At 48.0% G+C, this 16,576-nt stretch overlaps 1 pseudogene and 1 gene segment (V, D, J or C); both read left to right on the top strand.

Moving 5' to 3' along the window:
* The first annotated feature begins 65 nt into the window (after positions 1-65).
* LOC129508302 (immunoglobulin lambda variable 1-40-like) lies at positions 66-5,873 on the top strand (annotated as a pseudogene).
* An 8,673-nt stretch (positions 5,874-14,546) lies between these two features.
* Positions 14,547-16,209, top strand: LOC129508301 (immunoglobulin lambda variable 8-61-like). The segment is given in 2 exon segments: positions 14,547-14,580; positions 15,875-16,209. Coding segments are annotated over 2 exon segments (369 nt in total).
* The last annotated feature ends 367 nt before the right edge of the window (positions 16,210-16,576 follow it).

Here is a 16,576-nt window from a genome sequence, read left to right as displayed (position 1 = left end):
GAGAGGAGGTGAGGATCTGCTCAGCTGAGGGGCCACGGAAGACAGGATCAGTGATGACCTCCACCATGGGCTGGTCCCCTCTCCTCCTCACCCTCCTCACTCACTGCACAGGTGACTGGATGTGGGACAGGGGGAGGGGCCCTGGAAGGACATGTGGGGTCCACACTCCAGAATCACCCTATTTCTCTCCTTCTTGCAGGTTCCTGGGCCCAGTCTGTGCTGACTCAGCCGGCCTCAGTGTCTGGGTCCCTGGGCCAGAGGATCACCATCTCCTGCACTAAAAGCAGCTCCAACATCGGTAGATATTATGTGAGCTGACAACAACAGCTCCCAGGATCAGGCCCCAGAACTGTCATCTCTGGTAGTCGTAACCGACCCTCGGGGGTCCCTGATCGATTCCCTGGCTCCAAATCAGGTAGCACAGCCACCCTGACCATCTCTAGGCTCCAGGCTGAGGACGAGGCTGATTATTACTGCTCACCATATGACAGCAGTCTCAGTGCTGGCACAGTGCTCCAGGCCTGTGGGGAAATGACACAAAACCCACTTCTCTGCAAAGTGAGTTAGCGCCCCAGCAGATGCCTTCTTAGGCTCCCCCTGGGTTTCTGCTCATTCTTCAGTTGATGCCCTGAGCCCAGGTGCATCTTGGGGACCTCCTGGGAATGGCACTTGCTTCATCATCTCTGACCTCAGAGTCACTCAGAGTAACCCATTGTGCACAGAGGGTGTCAAAGGAAAGAGAAAATTTTGTCCTCGTGATCAGGGACAGGTTCTTTTAGGCTAGAGTACATTCACTTGTCATCTTCTGGTTTTTCAGTAAATGAAACACTCTTAAGTCATGAAGCTATCATGGTCCTTCGGCCCCATCCCTGTTCTGCTGATGCACATGTCAGCTCTTTTTGCAGCTGGGATTATTATTGCCTTAGCTTCAACCAGATGACGAGTTCTTCTTATTTGATGATTGCATGGAACACATAAATCAATGCACACTCAGAAATATAAAATGTAAAAAATAAAGCTTTCTAGAGAAAAATCCCTACGCGAATGTTTATGGAAACTTGATTCATAATACAATTCAAAGAAATAAAACATCTGCACACTTTTTTTATACCAGATTTTTATAAAATGACCAGACTTGAAGTAAGGAAGATTTAATCCAACCTGATGTATAGTCGTAGGGGGTGATATTAGTCAACATTTAAAGAAATAATTTCCTAAGTTCAAAAACATGCATGAATATTAACTGCACATTTCTTTAGGATGAATAACATAAAAGGCTAAATTCCACATCATGGGAATTTCATTGTATTTTGGAAGAGGCGGGAATCTAGAGGTGGTAAGAAGCCAGGGATTGACAGCAGGTGGAGGAAGGAGGATGGGGAGTGTGTGAGGTGACGGTGTTCGTGGTGATGTCACTCTCCTACAAGGCCCTGTGATGGCGGCCGCACCACACTGCTGTGCTGTCACAGCTCAGTAAACTGTACCCCAGAGTGACAGCACCTTCATGCAGGCAGAGAATGTGTTCTAGGAGTCTGGGGTCCATGACGGAGTTCACAGGGGAATATCATCCCATCCACTTCCCCAAGGAGTTTTGCCCCTTTGTCCTCAAAGGGGGAGGACATGAAGGTGAGGACCTGAGAGAGATTGAACCGGAAGTTTGTAAAGGGAGCAAAGAAACTGCATGTGAGCCCCTTAGGATGACAGAGTGTGTCCCCTGGGCTGAGGGCTCAGTCCTTGTGATGTGTCGGGGCCGGGCCTGGAATTGAACCGTGACATCCACAGTCACAGATGATGGGAGACATCATTGTCCCTTCAGGAACAGAAGGTCCCGTGTTGTGAGGGTCTCGACCTCTCCATAGCCAGTGTGGAGATCGGACCTGCCCTTATGTGTCTGGAGACGATTGCCCTAGGTCCTTCAGCTACAACACAGGATAGTTTGAAAACTAAAGGTTGATTATTTATAAACCTGTAAATTATAGCGCACACCTGGGGCCACAGACAGAGGTCATCGTAGAGACAGGGCGAGCCTGTGGCCTCCCCACCAGGAGTGTGGACAGAGGCTCAGCTGACAGAGAAGGAGCTGGGGTAAGAGACAGAGACAGAGAGAGACAGAGAGAGACCAGGCCTCGAGGACCCACCTTGGAGTCCATGGGGGAAGCATTACTGATGTGTTTGTCCATGTGCTCCCTGCCCTGGGGATGGCCCTGACCCCGAGCCTCACTCTGATCCTGGGGAAGCAGTGGAACAGGGGGGACAGTTGGAGACAGTCCTCAGGGAGGAGCCACAGCAGGGGATTCTGAGCCATTTGGGGTCATGAGATGCAGCCTCAGGAAGGCTGGATGTGACCTGGGTGTGGTCTGTCCTCCATGCACAAGGGGTGGGGACCCACAGCACTGGAGGCAGAGGGCTCTGCTCTGGAATCCTCTTCCCTCATCTCAGCCAGTGTGGACCAGGACTGGGGCAGCAGGAGCCTGGAAGCCTGTCCCTCGGGTCCATGGGATGCTGTGCATCCCCTGCCTGAGTCTCGGCCCAGGTCCCACCTTCTTTCAGCCCCAGAAACCTTTAGCTCAGAGGGGTCCTCCCAGGCCCTTCCCATTACAGGCACCAGGAGAGGAACTGGGAGTGGGGAGCAGTGACCAAGATGATATTCTCCTCCTTCTGGGGGCTGAAATGTTGAGAAAGAGCCACCAGCACCTGTGGCTGGGATTCTGGGGATGTGCAACTCAAGGCAGAGGTTGGGGTTCTCCACCCCAGTTCTTCATGACGCCTATGTCCTGGGCACCGCAGCCTGACCTTGGACATTCAGCTCATGCTCCTCCATGATTCCACATCCCCCTGGGTTGTAAAGGTCTGCAAACCCCCCAACACATGGTCACTGGCCTCAGCCCTCCTGGAACATTTTTATGCGGGAGACTAGGGGCATGTGTCATGCCATTGACACCTGGCTCACCCCTGGGGACCTGGAGCAGAAGGGAGGACTAACATCCCCACACACTGCAGGGACGCTACAGGGAAGACCCCCAGAGCGAGCCTGGACTGAGGGAAGCTGCCTCCTGGACTCCTGTCCCCTGTCCTGCACCCAGGGAAGGGGTCCAGGGTACCATCCCAAGCTCCTGTCCCCCTACACGGACACATACACCCCAGGGCCTGCTCACCAGGGCAGACACCTGCCTCAGGCTGTGGGCACTGATCCTGACGCTCAAGGTCAGGGTCTCCCATTTCTGAGCTAGGAATTCAGTGTTTGTGCTCCTTCCCCAGATCCTCTACTCCTTCATGCAGAGAGAAGCCTCTCCCTACCTGAGGCTCCCCTGCAGTGACAGCAGCACCCTCTCAGGGGTCTGTCATAGCAGAGACCCCAGTTCACACAGTCCTCTTCCCCCTTCTCTCCTGCCTTCTCCTGGGACCACAGCCACCAGCATCCCCTCCTGCTGTGCTCCTGCTTCAGGTGCTCTGCCCTGACAACTTGGTATCTTCAGTCCTGCCCTGTTCTGTCCCTCCTCCTATCCCCCGGGGCCACAGGTTCACCAGGTGGTGATGCTTCTGTTAAATCACTGCCTCCCATCTTGGGTTGAAGATCTTTATGCATTGTTTTAATATTTTAATATTTTCTTCGATGACTCTTTGTGCAGAACACCGCCACTCCTCTCCTGAGATGAATATGAAAGACCCTCCTCTGAGGAGCTCCCTCAATGATCTAGGAGTTAGGATAGGCTCAGTCTTTTGCATGATTTATGTTTTATAGACATTCCCCCTCTCACAGGAGTGCTTATTTTGTGAGGACTCTTCCCTCCATGTGGGAAGCTCTCAAATCACAGACCCTGTATCCTTGTTCTTTACAGCAGACCATGCAGGGTGCTCCACCCAGTCCTTCAGGTCACTGGTGAGTGCTGGGGTCACAGCTCTGGATGTTACCTTCAGGACACTGAGGACCCTGAAAGGGGCATGTAATCAGCAAGGGGCACTGTGCATCCCCTGGGCCCTACAGGGGGAACTTCCCAGGTGGGGGAGCCCCCCTGTCCTCACAGCTGGCAGAGGCTGAGCTGCGCCCCTGGTGAGACCCAGCAGCCAGGTGCTGCACCCCTGGTGAGACCCAGCAGCCTGGTGCCCTCAGGGCCTGGCAGAGGCTCCTGAGCAGGGTCCTGAGGGGTTCCCACAGATGCTCCCTCTACCCTTCCTATGTCCACTCTGAGCAGTCCCTGCCTTCAGCATCCTCTGTCCCCTGTTTTTCTGAATCACTGACCAGATGGAGTCTGAGAGACTGGAAGGGGTGACAATTTGCATAAAGTGCACTGTCATTTGCCTGGAGATTGCAGGGAGAATTAGACAAGCTTAAAACAGCGCAGCTCCATTCTTGGGACAGGGGATTTGTCAACATGGCCTGGACTCCTCTCCTCCTCCGGTTCTTCTCTTTCTGCCCAGGGAGGGACATCGTCTGTCTTCTGGGGGAGTTTCCCCGATATTAACATCCCCTGGAAACTCCCACCAAAAATGCCCCACCTCCTGGGAGTTTGTGTATCTACAGTTTCCCTGTCCCAGGCAGGACTGGCACAGCTGCCCCCAGTCCCCACCTCTCTGCATCTCCAGGAACAACAGCCAGACTCACATGAACCATGAGCAGTGGCTTCATTGCTGGCAGCTGCTACATATACTGGTTCCAACAGAAGCCAGGGAGCCCCCTCCCCCAGTATCTCCTGAGGTTCTACTCAGACTCAGATAAGCACCAGGGCTCAACGTCCCCAGCCCTGCTCTGGATCTGAAGACACCTCCACCGAAGCAGGGCCTCTGCTCATCTCTGGGCTGCAGCGTGAGGACAAGGCTGACTCTTACAGTACAATCTGGCACAGTGGTCCTGGTCACAGGGACACAGAGGAGGACGTGGGGCAACACTTCAGCCTGCCTATGGCCTTGGACTGTCTATCTCCCAATTTAAGAGAACTTGAATACACACTAATTTTACTGGAAGTAGATTCTGGATCACAATATCCTTCCTCCTAGTTTTCTATTTACACCTTTCTGAAGATACAGAAGAAATAAAAACTGAGAAGAAATAGATACAGAAATATTGTTTTTTTAATAAATTAATTTTTATTGTTGTTCAATTTACCAACATACAGAATAACACCCAGTGCTCATCCCGTCAAGTGTCCCCCTCAGTGCCCGTCACCCATTCACCCCCACCAGAAATATTGTTAGTTATTGAAATTGAAAAATTAGCCTTGGTGTCCATTGAAAGTTGAATGGATAAAGAAGATGTGTTCTATGTATGCAATGGAATATTCCTCAGCCATTAGAAATGACAAATACCCACCATTTGCTTCGACGTGGATGGAACTAGAGGGTATTATGCTGAGTGAAGTAAGTCAATCGGAGAAGGAGAAACATTCTACTGTCTCATTCATTTGGGGAATATAAAAAAGAGTGAAGGGGAAAAAAGGGGAAAGGAGAAAAAATGAGTGGGAAATATCAGAAAGGGAAACAGAACATGAGAGACTCCTAACTCTGGGCAACGAACTAGGGGTGGTGGAAGGGGAGGAGGGCGGGGGGTGGTGATAACTGGGTGACGGGCACTGAGGGGGGCACTTGACGGGATGAGCACTGGGTGTTATTCTATATGTTGGCAAATTGAACACCAATAAAATAAATTTATAAAAACATAAAAAAATAAAAAGAAGCTCCTACTCCTTCTTAGCAGGTGGCCCATAGAAGTGTAAAATAAATAAATAAATAAATAAATAAATAAATAAATAAATAAATAAAATAAAAATAAAAGAAAAATTAGATCCTGTTGTCATGGTGGTCCTTTTCTCTTCCCATAGAACGTCTACTTTTATCGATTTAATGTTCAGATCAAAGGGACCATCCCAGCAATTTGAAAGTCCTACTCATGGTGGACTCTGCCCTTCCAGCTGTCAGAGCAGAAACCTCCTCTTGTCTCCCAGGCCTCTGCTCTCAGGACAGGCCAAGGCTCACTGCGTCCCAGGTATGAGGCACTAGGCTGTGGGGATGCTGGGTGAGAACCAGGCCCAAGAGGAATTCCTGGCCCATAGATGTGGACTTGATCCATAGTTGTGACATCAGGGTTGTGGTTAGGAATGGGGGATTTGGGGTCCTAAAATGTTGTAAAAACCCTGACCCTGCTCCAGGGACACTGGGTGAAGTAGTCCTGTGGATGTGACTTCCTACAGCTGACCCCACTCAGGACCATGGGCATCCTCGGAGGGTCTGTTCCTGATCCCCCAGTGCCTGCTTGTGGCCTCCTCTCCTCTGGTACCCAGTGGAGCTTTGCAATAGTTCTGGATGTCTAGGGAGGAGGAATCTGAGTATTTGCTGCAAATCCCTTTGCTCATGAAGCTGTTGTGAAGCCTCAAATATAGAATTCACCTTTTGTGGAGGGAAGAGCAGCAAAATGGGAGTTAATATAGGAGGAGCTCTCTGGGAGAAGCCCTGAGTTGTGAGCTAGCACAGCCCTGACTGAGCTTCCAGGCTACAGCCTGACTTTCCTCCACGGACTTGGTCAGCTTGTCCTCCTTGACAAGATACTCACAGGGTCTCAGATAAGGAGGGAGTGGGACAAATCTCTGGACCCAAGGATTTTGTCTCTGAACCCCCATTCCATTCATTCAGGAAGAAACTTATCTGGAGAGACTGAGCAGGGTGGTCTCTGCTGCACAATGATCTATCCTTCCACAGGAAACAGAAACCTTCCAGTAAAGCGCATAGACTGAGAGAAAATGGAACATTCCAGGAGACACAGACATACACATAAAAGAGCCCAAGGCACCTCGCCACTCAATGTGGAGAAGATGAACACGAAGAAACTCTGTGATCCAGCTGAACGTGCAGACTCCAAACATTCTTCCACACTCAGTTCTATCACCTCATTCCATGGAGTGTGACCTTGTGTCACTACTGTTATATCCACAGGGGATACACTGACCATAACGCTGGTCACAGACACAGTTTCCTCTCTCTGAACCATCTCCACAGGAACTCAGACCAGATCCTGCAGGCTCTCCCCGACAACACCCCCTCTCTTCTCGTCCCCCCTCTGTTCCTCTGTCCTTTGGCTTTGGTCTCTCCCTCTGGCTCTTCAGGTCTGAGCTATGTCTCCACCCAGGATTTCAGAAAAAACCAGAAATGATCTTACTGTAGTTTCTAGTCTCAAGGGTCTAACTCTGGGAAGAGAATGATAAGAAAATGGAGTTTCATGGAACCCCTCACATTCTCCTTCTTGCTCTAAGATCTAGGCTCCATTTTTTTTGTTACCCAGCACTCCTAGTCAGTCTTAATATTTTTAGAGATTTCTTTATTTTTATATATAGAGAGAGCGTGCAGAGGGGAGCAGCGGGCGGGGAGAGGAGGAGGGAAGGAGGCTCAAGCGGACTCTGGGCTCAGTGCAGAGCTCTGGCAGGGCTCGAGCTCACTATCCTGGGATTAGAACATCAGCAAAAACAAGAGTTGATGCTCAAAGACCTGCACCTCTTAGATGCACCCCCTACTCCACTCTATTTAATATGAAAGTAAAATTATTACCTTTCCTGAAACGCATGTGTTTATCTACTTTTAGGTATTTGCACATGGGATGTAATGATTTTTACCTACTTCAGATATATCCGATGCCCTCAGTCATGGGGAATCCTGGAGGAATCCATAGACAAAGGCTTGTCTCCATGTTTTAAGATGTCATTATTTTTCTTTTGATCCAGATTTTCATTCTGAAGAATTCTGTGGCCCGCAGATCCACCCCAGAAACATTTTCTACCATAGAAACTGTACCAGGCTGTAGCGTTTTTTTCACACACTCAGACACAACTCTCAGCAGTATGTTTTCTGACTCCTGGTAGACACCAGGGGAACTCAGGGGACTTTGGGTGAGGCTGGGTTGTGGGGTAAGAAGCAGGAGGCTGGGTCTCACCCCTGACCTGCACTCCACAACAACTGGAAACCCTATGATGTAGGTGTAATGTCTGCGGAGATAAGGGATGGACAGACTTCTTGTCACTCAGCAGGTCCTAGATTCCTGATTCAGTGGATTGTTAACACGTTCCCTCTCACCACAGCCCTCTTGGTTAACAATCTTTTCAGGGCAGCCCTTGTGGCTCAGCGGTTTAGCACCACCATCAGTCCAGGGTGTGATCCTGTGGTCCTGGGATCAAATCTCAGTTTGGGCTCCCTGCATGGAGCCTGCTTCTCCCTCTGCCTGTGTCCATGCCTCTCTTTCTCTCATGAATAAATAAATAAAATGTTTTTAAAAAATAATCTTTCGGATAAAAAATCTTTGAGATGCTTACCTCTAATTTTTTTAAATGAATTTATTTTTTATTGGTGTTCAATTTACCAACATACAGAATAACACCCAGTGCTCACCCCGTCAAGTGCACCCCTCAGTGCCCGTCACCCATTCACCCCCACCCCTGTCCTCCTCCCCTTCCACCACCCCTAGTTCATTTCCCAGAGTTAGGAGTCTTTATGTTCTGTCTCCCTTTCTGATATTTCCCACACATTTCTTCTCCCTTCCCTTATATTCCCTTTCACTATTATTTATATTCCCCAAATGAATGAGAACATACACTGTTTGTCCTTCTCCGATTGACTTACTTCACTCAGCATAATACCCTCCAGTTCCATCCACGTTGAAGCAAATGGTGGGTATTTGTCGTTTCTAATGGCTGAGGAATATTCCATTGTATACATAAACCACATCTTCTTTATCCATTCATCTTTCGATGGGCACCGAGGCTCCTTCCACAGTTTGGCTATTGTGGACATGGCTGCTATAAACATTGGGGTGCAGGTGTCCCAGCGTTTCATTGCATCTGAATCTCTGGGGTAAATCCCCAACAGTGCAATTGCTGGGTCGTAGGGCAGGTCTATTTTTAACTCTTTGAGGAACCTCCACACAGTTTTCCAGAGTGGCTGCAGCAATTCACATTCCCACCAACAGTGTAAGAGGGTTCCCTTTTCTCCGCATCCTCTCCAACATTTGTGGTTTCCTGCCTTGTTAATTTTCCCCATTCTCACTGGTGTGAGGTGGTATCTCATGGTGGTTTTGATCTGTATTTCCCTGATGGCAAGTGATGCAGAGCATTTTCTCATGTGCCTGTTGGCCATGTCTATGTCTTCTCTGTGAGATTTCTCTTCATGTCTTTTGCCCATTTCATGATTGGATTGTTTGTTTCTTTGGTGTTGAGTTTAAGAAGTTCTTTATAGATCTTGGAAACTAGCCCTTTATCTGATATGTCATTTGCAAATATCTTCTCCCATTCTGTAGGTTGTCTTTGAGTTTTGTTGACTGTATCCTTTGCTGTGCAAAGCTTCTTATCTTGATGAAGTCCCAATAGTTCATCTTTGCTTTTGTTCTTTTGCCTTCGTGGATGTATCTTGCAAGAAGTTACTGTGGCCAAGTTCAAAAAGGGTGTTGCCTGTGTTCTCCTCTAGGAATTTGATGGAATCTTGTCTCACATTTAGATCTTTCATCCATTTTGAGTTTATCTTTGTGTATGGTGCAAGAGAGTGGTCTAGTTTCATTCTTCTGCATGTGGATGTCCAATTTTCCCAGCACCATTTATTGAAGAGTCTGTCTTTCTTCCAATGGATCGTCTTTCCTCCTTTATCGAATATTAGTTGACCATAAAGTTCAGGGTCCACTTCTGGGTTCTCTATTCTGTTCCATTGATCTATGTGTCTGTTTTTGTGCCAGTACCACACTGTCTTGATGACCACAGCTTTGTAGTACAACCTGAAATCTGGCATTGTGATGCCCCACATATGGTTTTCTTTTTTAAAATTCCCCTGGCTATTCGGGGTCTTTTCTGATTCCACACAAATCTTAAAATAATTTGTTCTAACTCTCTGAAGAAAGTCCATGGTATTTTGATAGGGATTGCATTAAACGTGTAAATTGCCCTGGGTAACATTGACATTTTCACAATATTAATTCTGCCAATCCATGAGCATGGAATATTTTTCCATCTCTTTGTGTCTTCCTCAATTTCTTTCAGAAGTGTTCTATAGTTTTTAGGGTATAGATCCTTTACCTCTTTGGTTAGGTTTATTCCTAGGTATCTTATGCTTTTGGGTGCAATTGTACATGGGATTGACTCCTTAATTTCTCTTTCTTCAGTCTCATTGTTAGTGTATAGAAATGCCATTGATTTCTGGGCATTGATTTTGTATCCTGCCATGCTACCAAATTGCTGTTTGAGTTCTAGCAATCTTGGGGTGGAGGCTTTTGGGTTTTCTATGTAGAGTATCATGTCATCGGCAAGGAGGGAGAGTTTGACTTCTTCTTTGCCAATTTGAATGCCTTTAATGTCTTTTTGTTGTCTGATTGCTGAGGCTAGGAGTTCTAGTACTATGTTGAATAGCAGTGGTGAGAGTGGACATCCCTGTCTTGTTCCTGATCTTAGGGGAAAGGCTCCCAGTGCTTCCCCATTGAGAATTATATTTGCTGTGGACTTTTCGTAGATGGCTTTTAAGATTTTGAGGAATGTTCCCTCTATCGGCAGGGTCACTTTTTGCCTATCCCGGGACCTGCAGCTGTTAAGTTCCAGAATAATTCTTTTTCCTTCCGGCTTCCTGCCCTGGGGCCCTCGTGAGAGGTTCTGAGTTGTGTGTTTCACACAGAACAAGAGGTGGCTTTGACGTCCAGTCCCCTAGATCTGTCAGCCATGAGGTCTGCACATGCACGTCTACCCAGGTCTGAGGACACTTGAAAGTGCTATGTACTGGAGGTTCCTTCTGAGGCTCCAGGCCAGCTGTCACCTTACAGGCAATAGAGGGCTGGACTGACATGTGGCCACAGCCTTGGCTCTCACCTTACAGGGGACTTAAGTCCATGTGCATGAAGGGGATTTAAACATTGCACTTACTTTCCGTCTCCTCCCTAGAATCAAACAGCAGCACCCCTCCTGGTGTGCAATGGGTTTTCTCTTCACTGAGTTACTCCTTTCAGTTCATTTCATAGTTGAAAGTCGACTGCATTTATTGTTGAAGAAATAATTATGAATAGAAGTTTTCAGGTTTTGAGGATCCCTGGATGGCTCAGCGGTTTAGCACTGCCTTCAGCCTGGGGCGTGATTCTGAGGTCCCGGATCGAGTCCTGCATTAGACTCCCTGAATGGAGCCTGCTTCTCTCTCTCTCTCTCTCTCTCCTTCTCTAATGAATAAATAAATAAAATATTTTTTTAATAAAAAGAAGTTTTCGGGATCCCTGGGTGGCGCAGCAGTTTGGCGCCTGCCTTTGGCCCAGGGTGCGATCCTGGAGACCCGGGATCTAATCCCACGTCGGGTTCCCAGTGCATGGAGCCTGCTCCTCCCTCTGCCTATGTCTCTGCCTCTCTCTCTCTCTCTCTCTCTCTCTCTCTCTATTTCTCTCTCTGTGACTATCATAAATAAATAAAAATTAAAAAAAGAAGTTTTCATTCATGGCGTAATTCACATTTCTTATTTCATAAAATGCCCATAGATAAAAATTCTAAATTCTATTACAATTGATTGATTGAGGACTGACAATAATTATGGTCATAAATAGGAGCCACACAATGTGTACATCCATCTCTACTTGTCTTTCCAGAGAGTCATTAATGGACACATTTCTAGTTTGCACTGGGAAGTCAGACAGGATGTCTGGGTCCTTCTGTGATGAGACAGGGAGCTCATGGCTGCCTGGTCACTGCTGTGACCCCTCCTGCCGTGTTCTCACTGTCAGGAGGCTTCCCATGAGCTGAGTCCCCCTGGATGTGAGCCCTACTTCAGGGACAACTAAGGACCTTTGCAGCCTTGGAGCAGGGCTCTAATGATTAGGTTGTAGGTCAGGATGTTCATGTGCTTCCTTCCCTGCATCCTCCTGCCTTGGCCACCCTGTGGAGAACAGGAGGAAAGAGACCCTTAGACGGGTCCATTTGAGAGACCCCTCCTCATGGCCTGAAGCTGTTGGACTTCTCCAGGGATGGAATGTGCATGTGCCTGAGGAGCCCCTGCTCAGGGAATCGAGTGGCAGTGAGGGAGACTGTGTGCCAGCAGATCTGGAGATCTCAGGGTTTGCTGCATGATGTCCTGCACAGGTCCCACCTCCATATCACTACTTTCTGTACTAGTCACAGGCAAAGGGCAGCTGGGGACTCTCCTTCTCTCTCCTCATATGTTGAGAGTCTTCCCAGGGATGGGTCTAATCCTAATACACACCACAGGCCCTGATCCACCAGCAATCACACCTCCCTAGGCTCCTCCTTCCCACACCTCCTGATATGAATCTGGAGATTGCGAAGGTAAGTACTTCGCTGGGTCAGTGGTGGCTGGGGCTCCACGGCCAGTTCCTATCATGACACAGCCCCTCTCTGACCTCAGCGGTTCCCTGGACATATGTAGTAAATCCTCCATCTCTCAGGAAGAGGCCAGGGCCCCCTAAGCATGACTGCAAAGGAGATGCAAAGAGAACAGTTGGGGTCTTTACCCTCACGTCCTTTAGGGACACAGAAAGTCAAAGCTGAGGCAGCTAAGAGATAAAATACCTTTATGAGATTCAGCAGGTTCTCTGTCCCTCATTTCCTGTGCTCTGGGTCCCTCACTCTGAAAGCCATTAGGAAAACTGGGTGAAATGTATGTTAGGGGCAGCCCAGGTGGCTCAGTGGTTTAGTGTTGCCTTCAGCCCAGGGCCTGATCCTGGAGACCAGGGATCGAGTCTCACGTTGGGTTTCGTGCATGGGGCCTGCTTCTTCCTCTGCCTGTGTCTCTGCCTCTCTCTCTCATTCAGTTTCTCTCATAAATAAATAAATAAATAAATAAATAAATAAATAAATAAATAAAATCTTAAAAAAAGAAATGTATGTTAGACATCTTTAACACATTTTTGCCTTTTTTCTGCATATAAATAAAAAGTTCAACACACAAAAACATACGGAAAATGGGAATAAAAATATATCCTCTTCCATACCCTGCATTTAAGAACACAAAGCTGGACATTTGTACTATAACGGGTCCCATCTGGCTTGTAAAACTTTTTGCATTGAAGTTTTGGTTATGTGCTGTCTATAGTTTTTATTGTTCTATAAAGAATAATGTAAAAGATACTCAAATTACTTGTCTTTTACTTTAACAGCTTGAGAGTCAAGATAAATCACCTCCATCGCATCACCTCAGCAGGATCCTCATCATCCTAGCACTGCAGTGAAGCAATCAGAGAAGGCACCATGAAGATCCCTACTTCTGGACAAAGGACGTGCTTCCATTCAATCAGGTCTGATCTTACAACTGAAATGTCCTGACACAATACAACAGACAAGTATAGGAAGACTTCAGAAGGTAGAATGAAGTAGGAAGACTTCAAACAAATTGAGGAAAACACAGCACAGCAGTGAGAACCTCGGGTTCCTTCTCTTGTATTATGTCCCCCACATGTAAGATACGAGGCTGTAAGTTCCTCTAACCAAGAACTATCCAGAGGCTGGGAGGCATAAAATCAAGCCAAAAAAACACCCAATCTCCAAAAGCACCAACTCTCATGGTCAGAGGATATTGAGATAAGTTGGCCTAAGGGGAGGAAATATTTGGAAAAACCTGCCCACTGCTTGCATACACTAATGAATCCCCCAACTGTGCCCTCATGCAGGGTTCACTTTATTGCTCAGCAGAGACATGGTGTCCATAACCTCCTGGCAGAAGCAGGGAATTTCCTTTTGCCCTCTTGCCATGGTGTCAGCTACTCAGTAGATGGCTTCGCCTCTATCCCATGGGAACATCAACAATTCTGGGCAAGGCAGGGCTAATTGGCTAATTTGTACTCCAGTTCTTCCCATCCATAATTTCAGCAGGTCCATGATCCCTAGGTGGCTCAGTGGTTTAGTGCTTGCCTTCAGCCCAGGGCGTGATCCTGAATTCCCAGGTTCGAGTCCCACATCGGGCTCCCTGTATGGAGCCTGCTTCTCCCTCTGCCTGTATTTGTGCCTCTCTCTCTCTCTTTCTCTCTCTCTGTGTGTGTGTCTCATGAATAAATAAGTAAAATCTTTTAAAAAAATTGGCCTTGATCCCCTGGGAGGATTAGAGCTGAGACTAGTTGTGTGCAGTCTCTCAGTGATGAGGCACATGGAATGAGGGGAGCAGATGTGAAGAGGCACTGAGCCATGCATCAGATGCCCCAACCCGGGTAGAGCCTTTGAGCTCCCAGTGCTGGTTCCCTGACACCCTGTGGGAGAAAACACTGATGTGACAGGACACACCACAGGGGACACAGTGATCTCTAGAGCTCCCTGGTCAGCCTGCATCAGTATGTCCTCTCAGAGGTACAAGACAGCCCAGAGGAAGCTCCTGCCTGACTCATGTAGGATCTCTCAGGACCCACGGGGGCGCTGCTCTATCACCTTCATGCCTATGAGGACTCCTGAGGACTTGTGTGATTCTGTCTCCAGTCTATCAATCCCTCCATTCTGCTCTGGCTGCAGATCCCCACCCAGGTCTGCCCCACAGGGAAATCAATAGGACGCTGGTGTCTGGGAAAGGCCTGGAGCAATGTGTCCAGGTGGACACTCTCAGGGACCCTTGCTCGAACTATGACTTCCAAATGTGCTCTTGATGAAATAGGCAGTAAGTGCCTGAGTCCTTTGTCTGCCATCATTTCAGTTATTATTTCTTACTGGACTTTCTCGTTTATGTCACTACTTTATAGTTATCTATGGAAATAGATACTGTTTGTGTTTTCAGCTTTCCCAATTCTTTCTTTTTTCTTTTGAATGAATACCATTCCCCAACTCAAAATTTGATAGATGTGAAATTACCTATTCTTTTCTAGTGTCAGCGATGTGTTAGTTTAATAGAAAGACAATGAGTATGAGTATTTTTCTCTGATATGAGTTCAGGCTCTCAAACATGAAGAGAAAGGAAAAAGGAACATGCATGATTTATCAAACCAACAATTAACAAGTACCTGCAAAATGAATGGCAGTCAGTTTGGCATCTCACACTGGGGCAAACACAAGGCCGGAGCCTCACCTTCCCCTGTTCCTGGAGACTCCTTATGCTCTTGCTAGTCCTCCTTCTCCAGGTTCCTTCCCCATGCTCCCAGGACCATCTGATCCTCAGCAGAGCACAAAGGGAAATGGAGTTCAAAATGCTCCGTGAGGTTTTCTTGTTCACACAGTGTTGTGTTCATTTCTGATAAAGAGATATCCTTGGTCAGCACTCCAGACTACCTCAGACACAGTACACAATTAACTAAGAGGAGACCAACATCCCTACATCTGTCACATGGACTCTGAGATCCCAGTGTCCTCATGGCTGGAGGAGTGACTGCTAAGATCCTCCAGAGAAACAAGGAGTAATGTCCCTGGGGAGTGAAGAAAACGTTCCATTGAGGGGTTAGAATTGAGATGATTTAGAGGCTGGGCCAGGAGTTGGAGAATATTTCCATCTCCTCATACAGCTCTCCAGATTTGAGAAGGAAACTTTGGGATGGAGGTAACCACGGTCATAGGTAGGCGATTTAGTGAAAGATGTCTTCCTGACAGTCTGTCCCAGGACACCCTGCAGACATTTGTGTGTGTGAGGTCCCAGCATCTGCCCCTTTCAAGATCTCCCAGGTGACATGTGGGTGACCCCGGGGCAGGGAGAGAGAGGAAGCTGATTTGCATAAAGCACCTGCTTATTCTTATAGGTCTGGAGTCAAGAAAAGGCCCAGGGACACCCTCCTCCAGCCGAAGAGACAGTGGAGCCCACCTCCAGTGAGGGTCCACACCATGGCCTGGATGGTGCTTCTTCTCGGGCTACTTGCTTATGGCTCAGGTCAGGGAAATGGACTCTTCATCTGTTGGGGGAACATAAAAGCAGTGACTCATGTGACTCTTGTCTCCCATAACTATACCTTTCCTCTTCTTTGTTTTAGGAGTTGATTCTCAGATTGTGGTGACTCAGGAGCCATCACTGTCAGTGTCTCCAGGAGGGACAGTCACACTCACTTGTGGCCTCAGCTCTGGGTCAGTCACTACAAGTAACTACCCCGACTGGTTCCAGCAGACCCCAGGGCAGGCTCCTCGCACGATTATCTATGACACAAACAGCCGCCCCTCTGGGGTCCCTGATCGCTTCTCTGGATCCATCTCTGGGAACAAAGCCGCCCTCACCATCACAGGAGCCCAGCCTGAGGACGAGGCTGACTACTACTGTGGTATACAACATGGTAGTGGGAGCAGCTACACTTACCCACAGCATCTCAGATAAGGAGGAAGTGACACAAAAACCCCTGAGCCCTTGTCTCTGGTCCTTGTCATTGAGAAGCTTCTGTGGAGCTTACAGTCAGGTGCATGACAGTGATGCTAAGCACAGTGACCGAGACAGATGAGGGGGTGGGCCAAAGTCCTGGGGCCATAGCTCCCAAGCAGGGATACAGTCACTAAGGTAGTTAATCCCTACTCGTGACAGCAGTAGAGCATATTCCCATGGGATGCTGGCACTAAATGGTGCCTCCCTGTAACGCTTTCCTTTTTTTTTAAGTTATATTTTATTGGAGTTGAAATTGCCAACATATAGCATAACACCTGGTGCTCATCATGTCAAGTGACTCCATCAGTGCCCATCAGCCAGTCTT

Source organism: Nyctereutes procyonoides, unplaced genomic scaffold (assembly GCF_905146905.1).
Source record: "Nyctereutes procyonoides isolate TBG_1078 unplaced genomic scaffold, NYPRO_anot_genome, whole genome shotgun sequence".
NCBI classification, from domain to species: Eukaryota; Metazoa; Chordata; class Mammalia; order Carnivora; family Canidae; genus Nyctereutes; species Nyctereutes procyonoides.
Note: the sequence above shows the minus strand (reverse complement) of the source record. Positions and strands in the feature narration are given on the sequence as shown.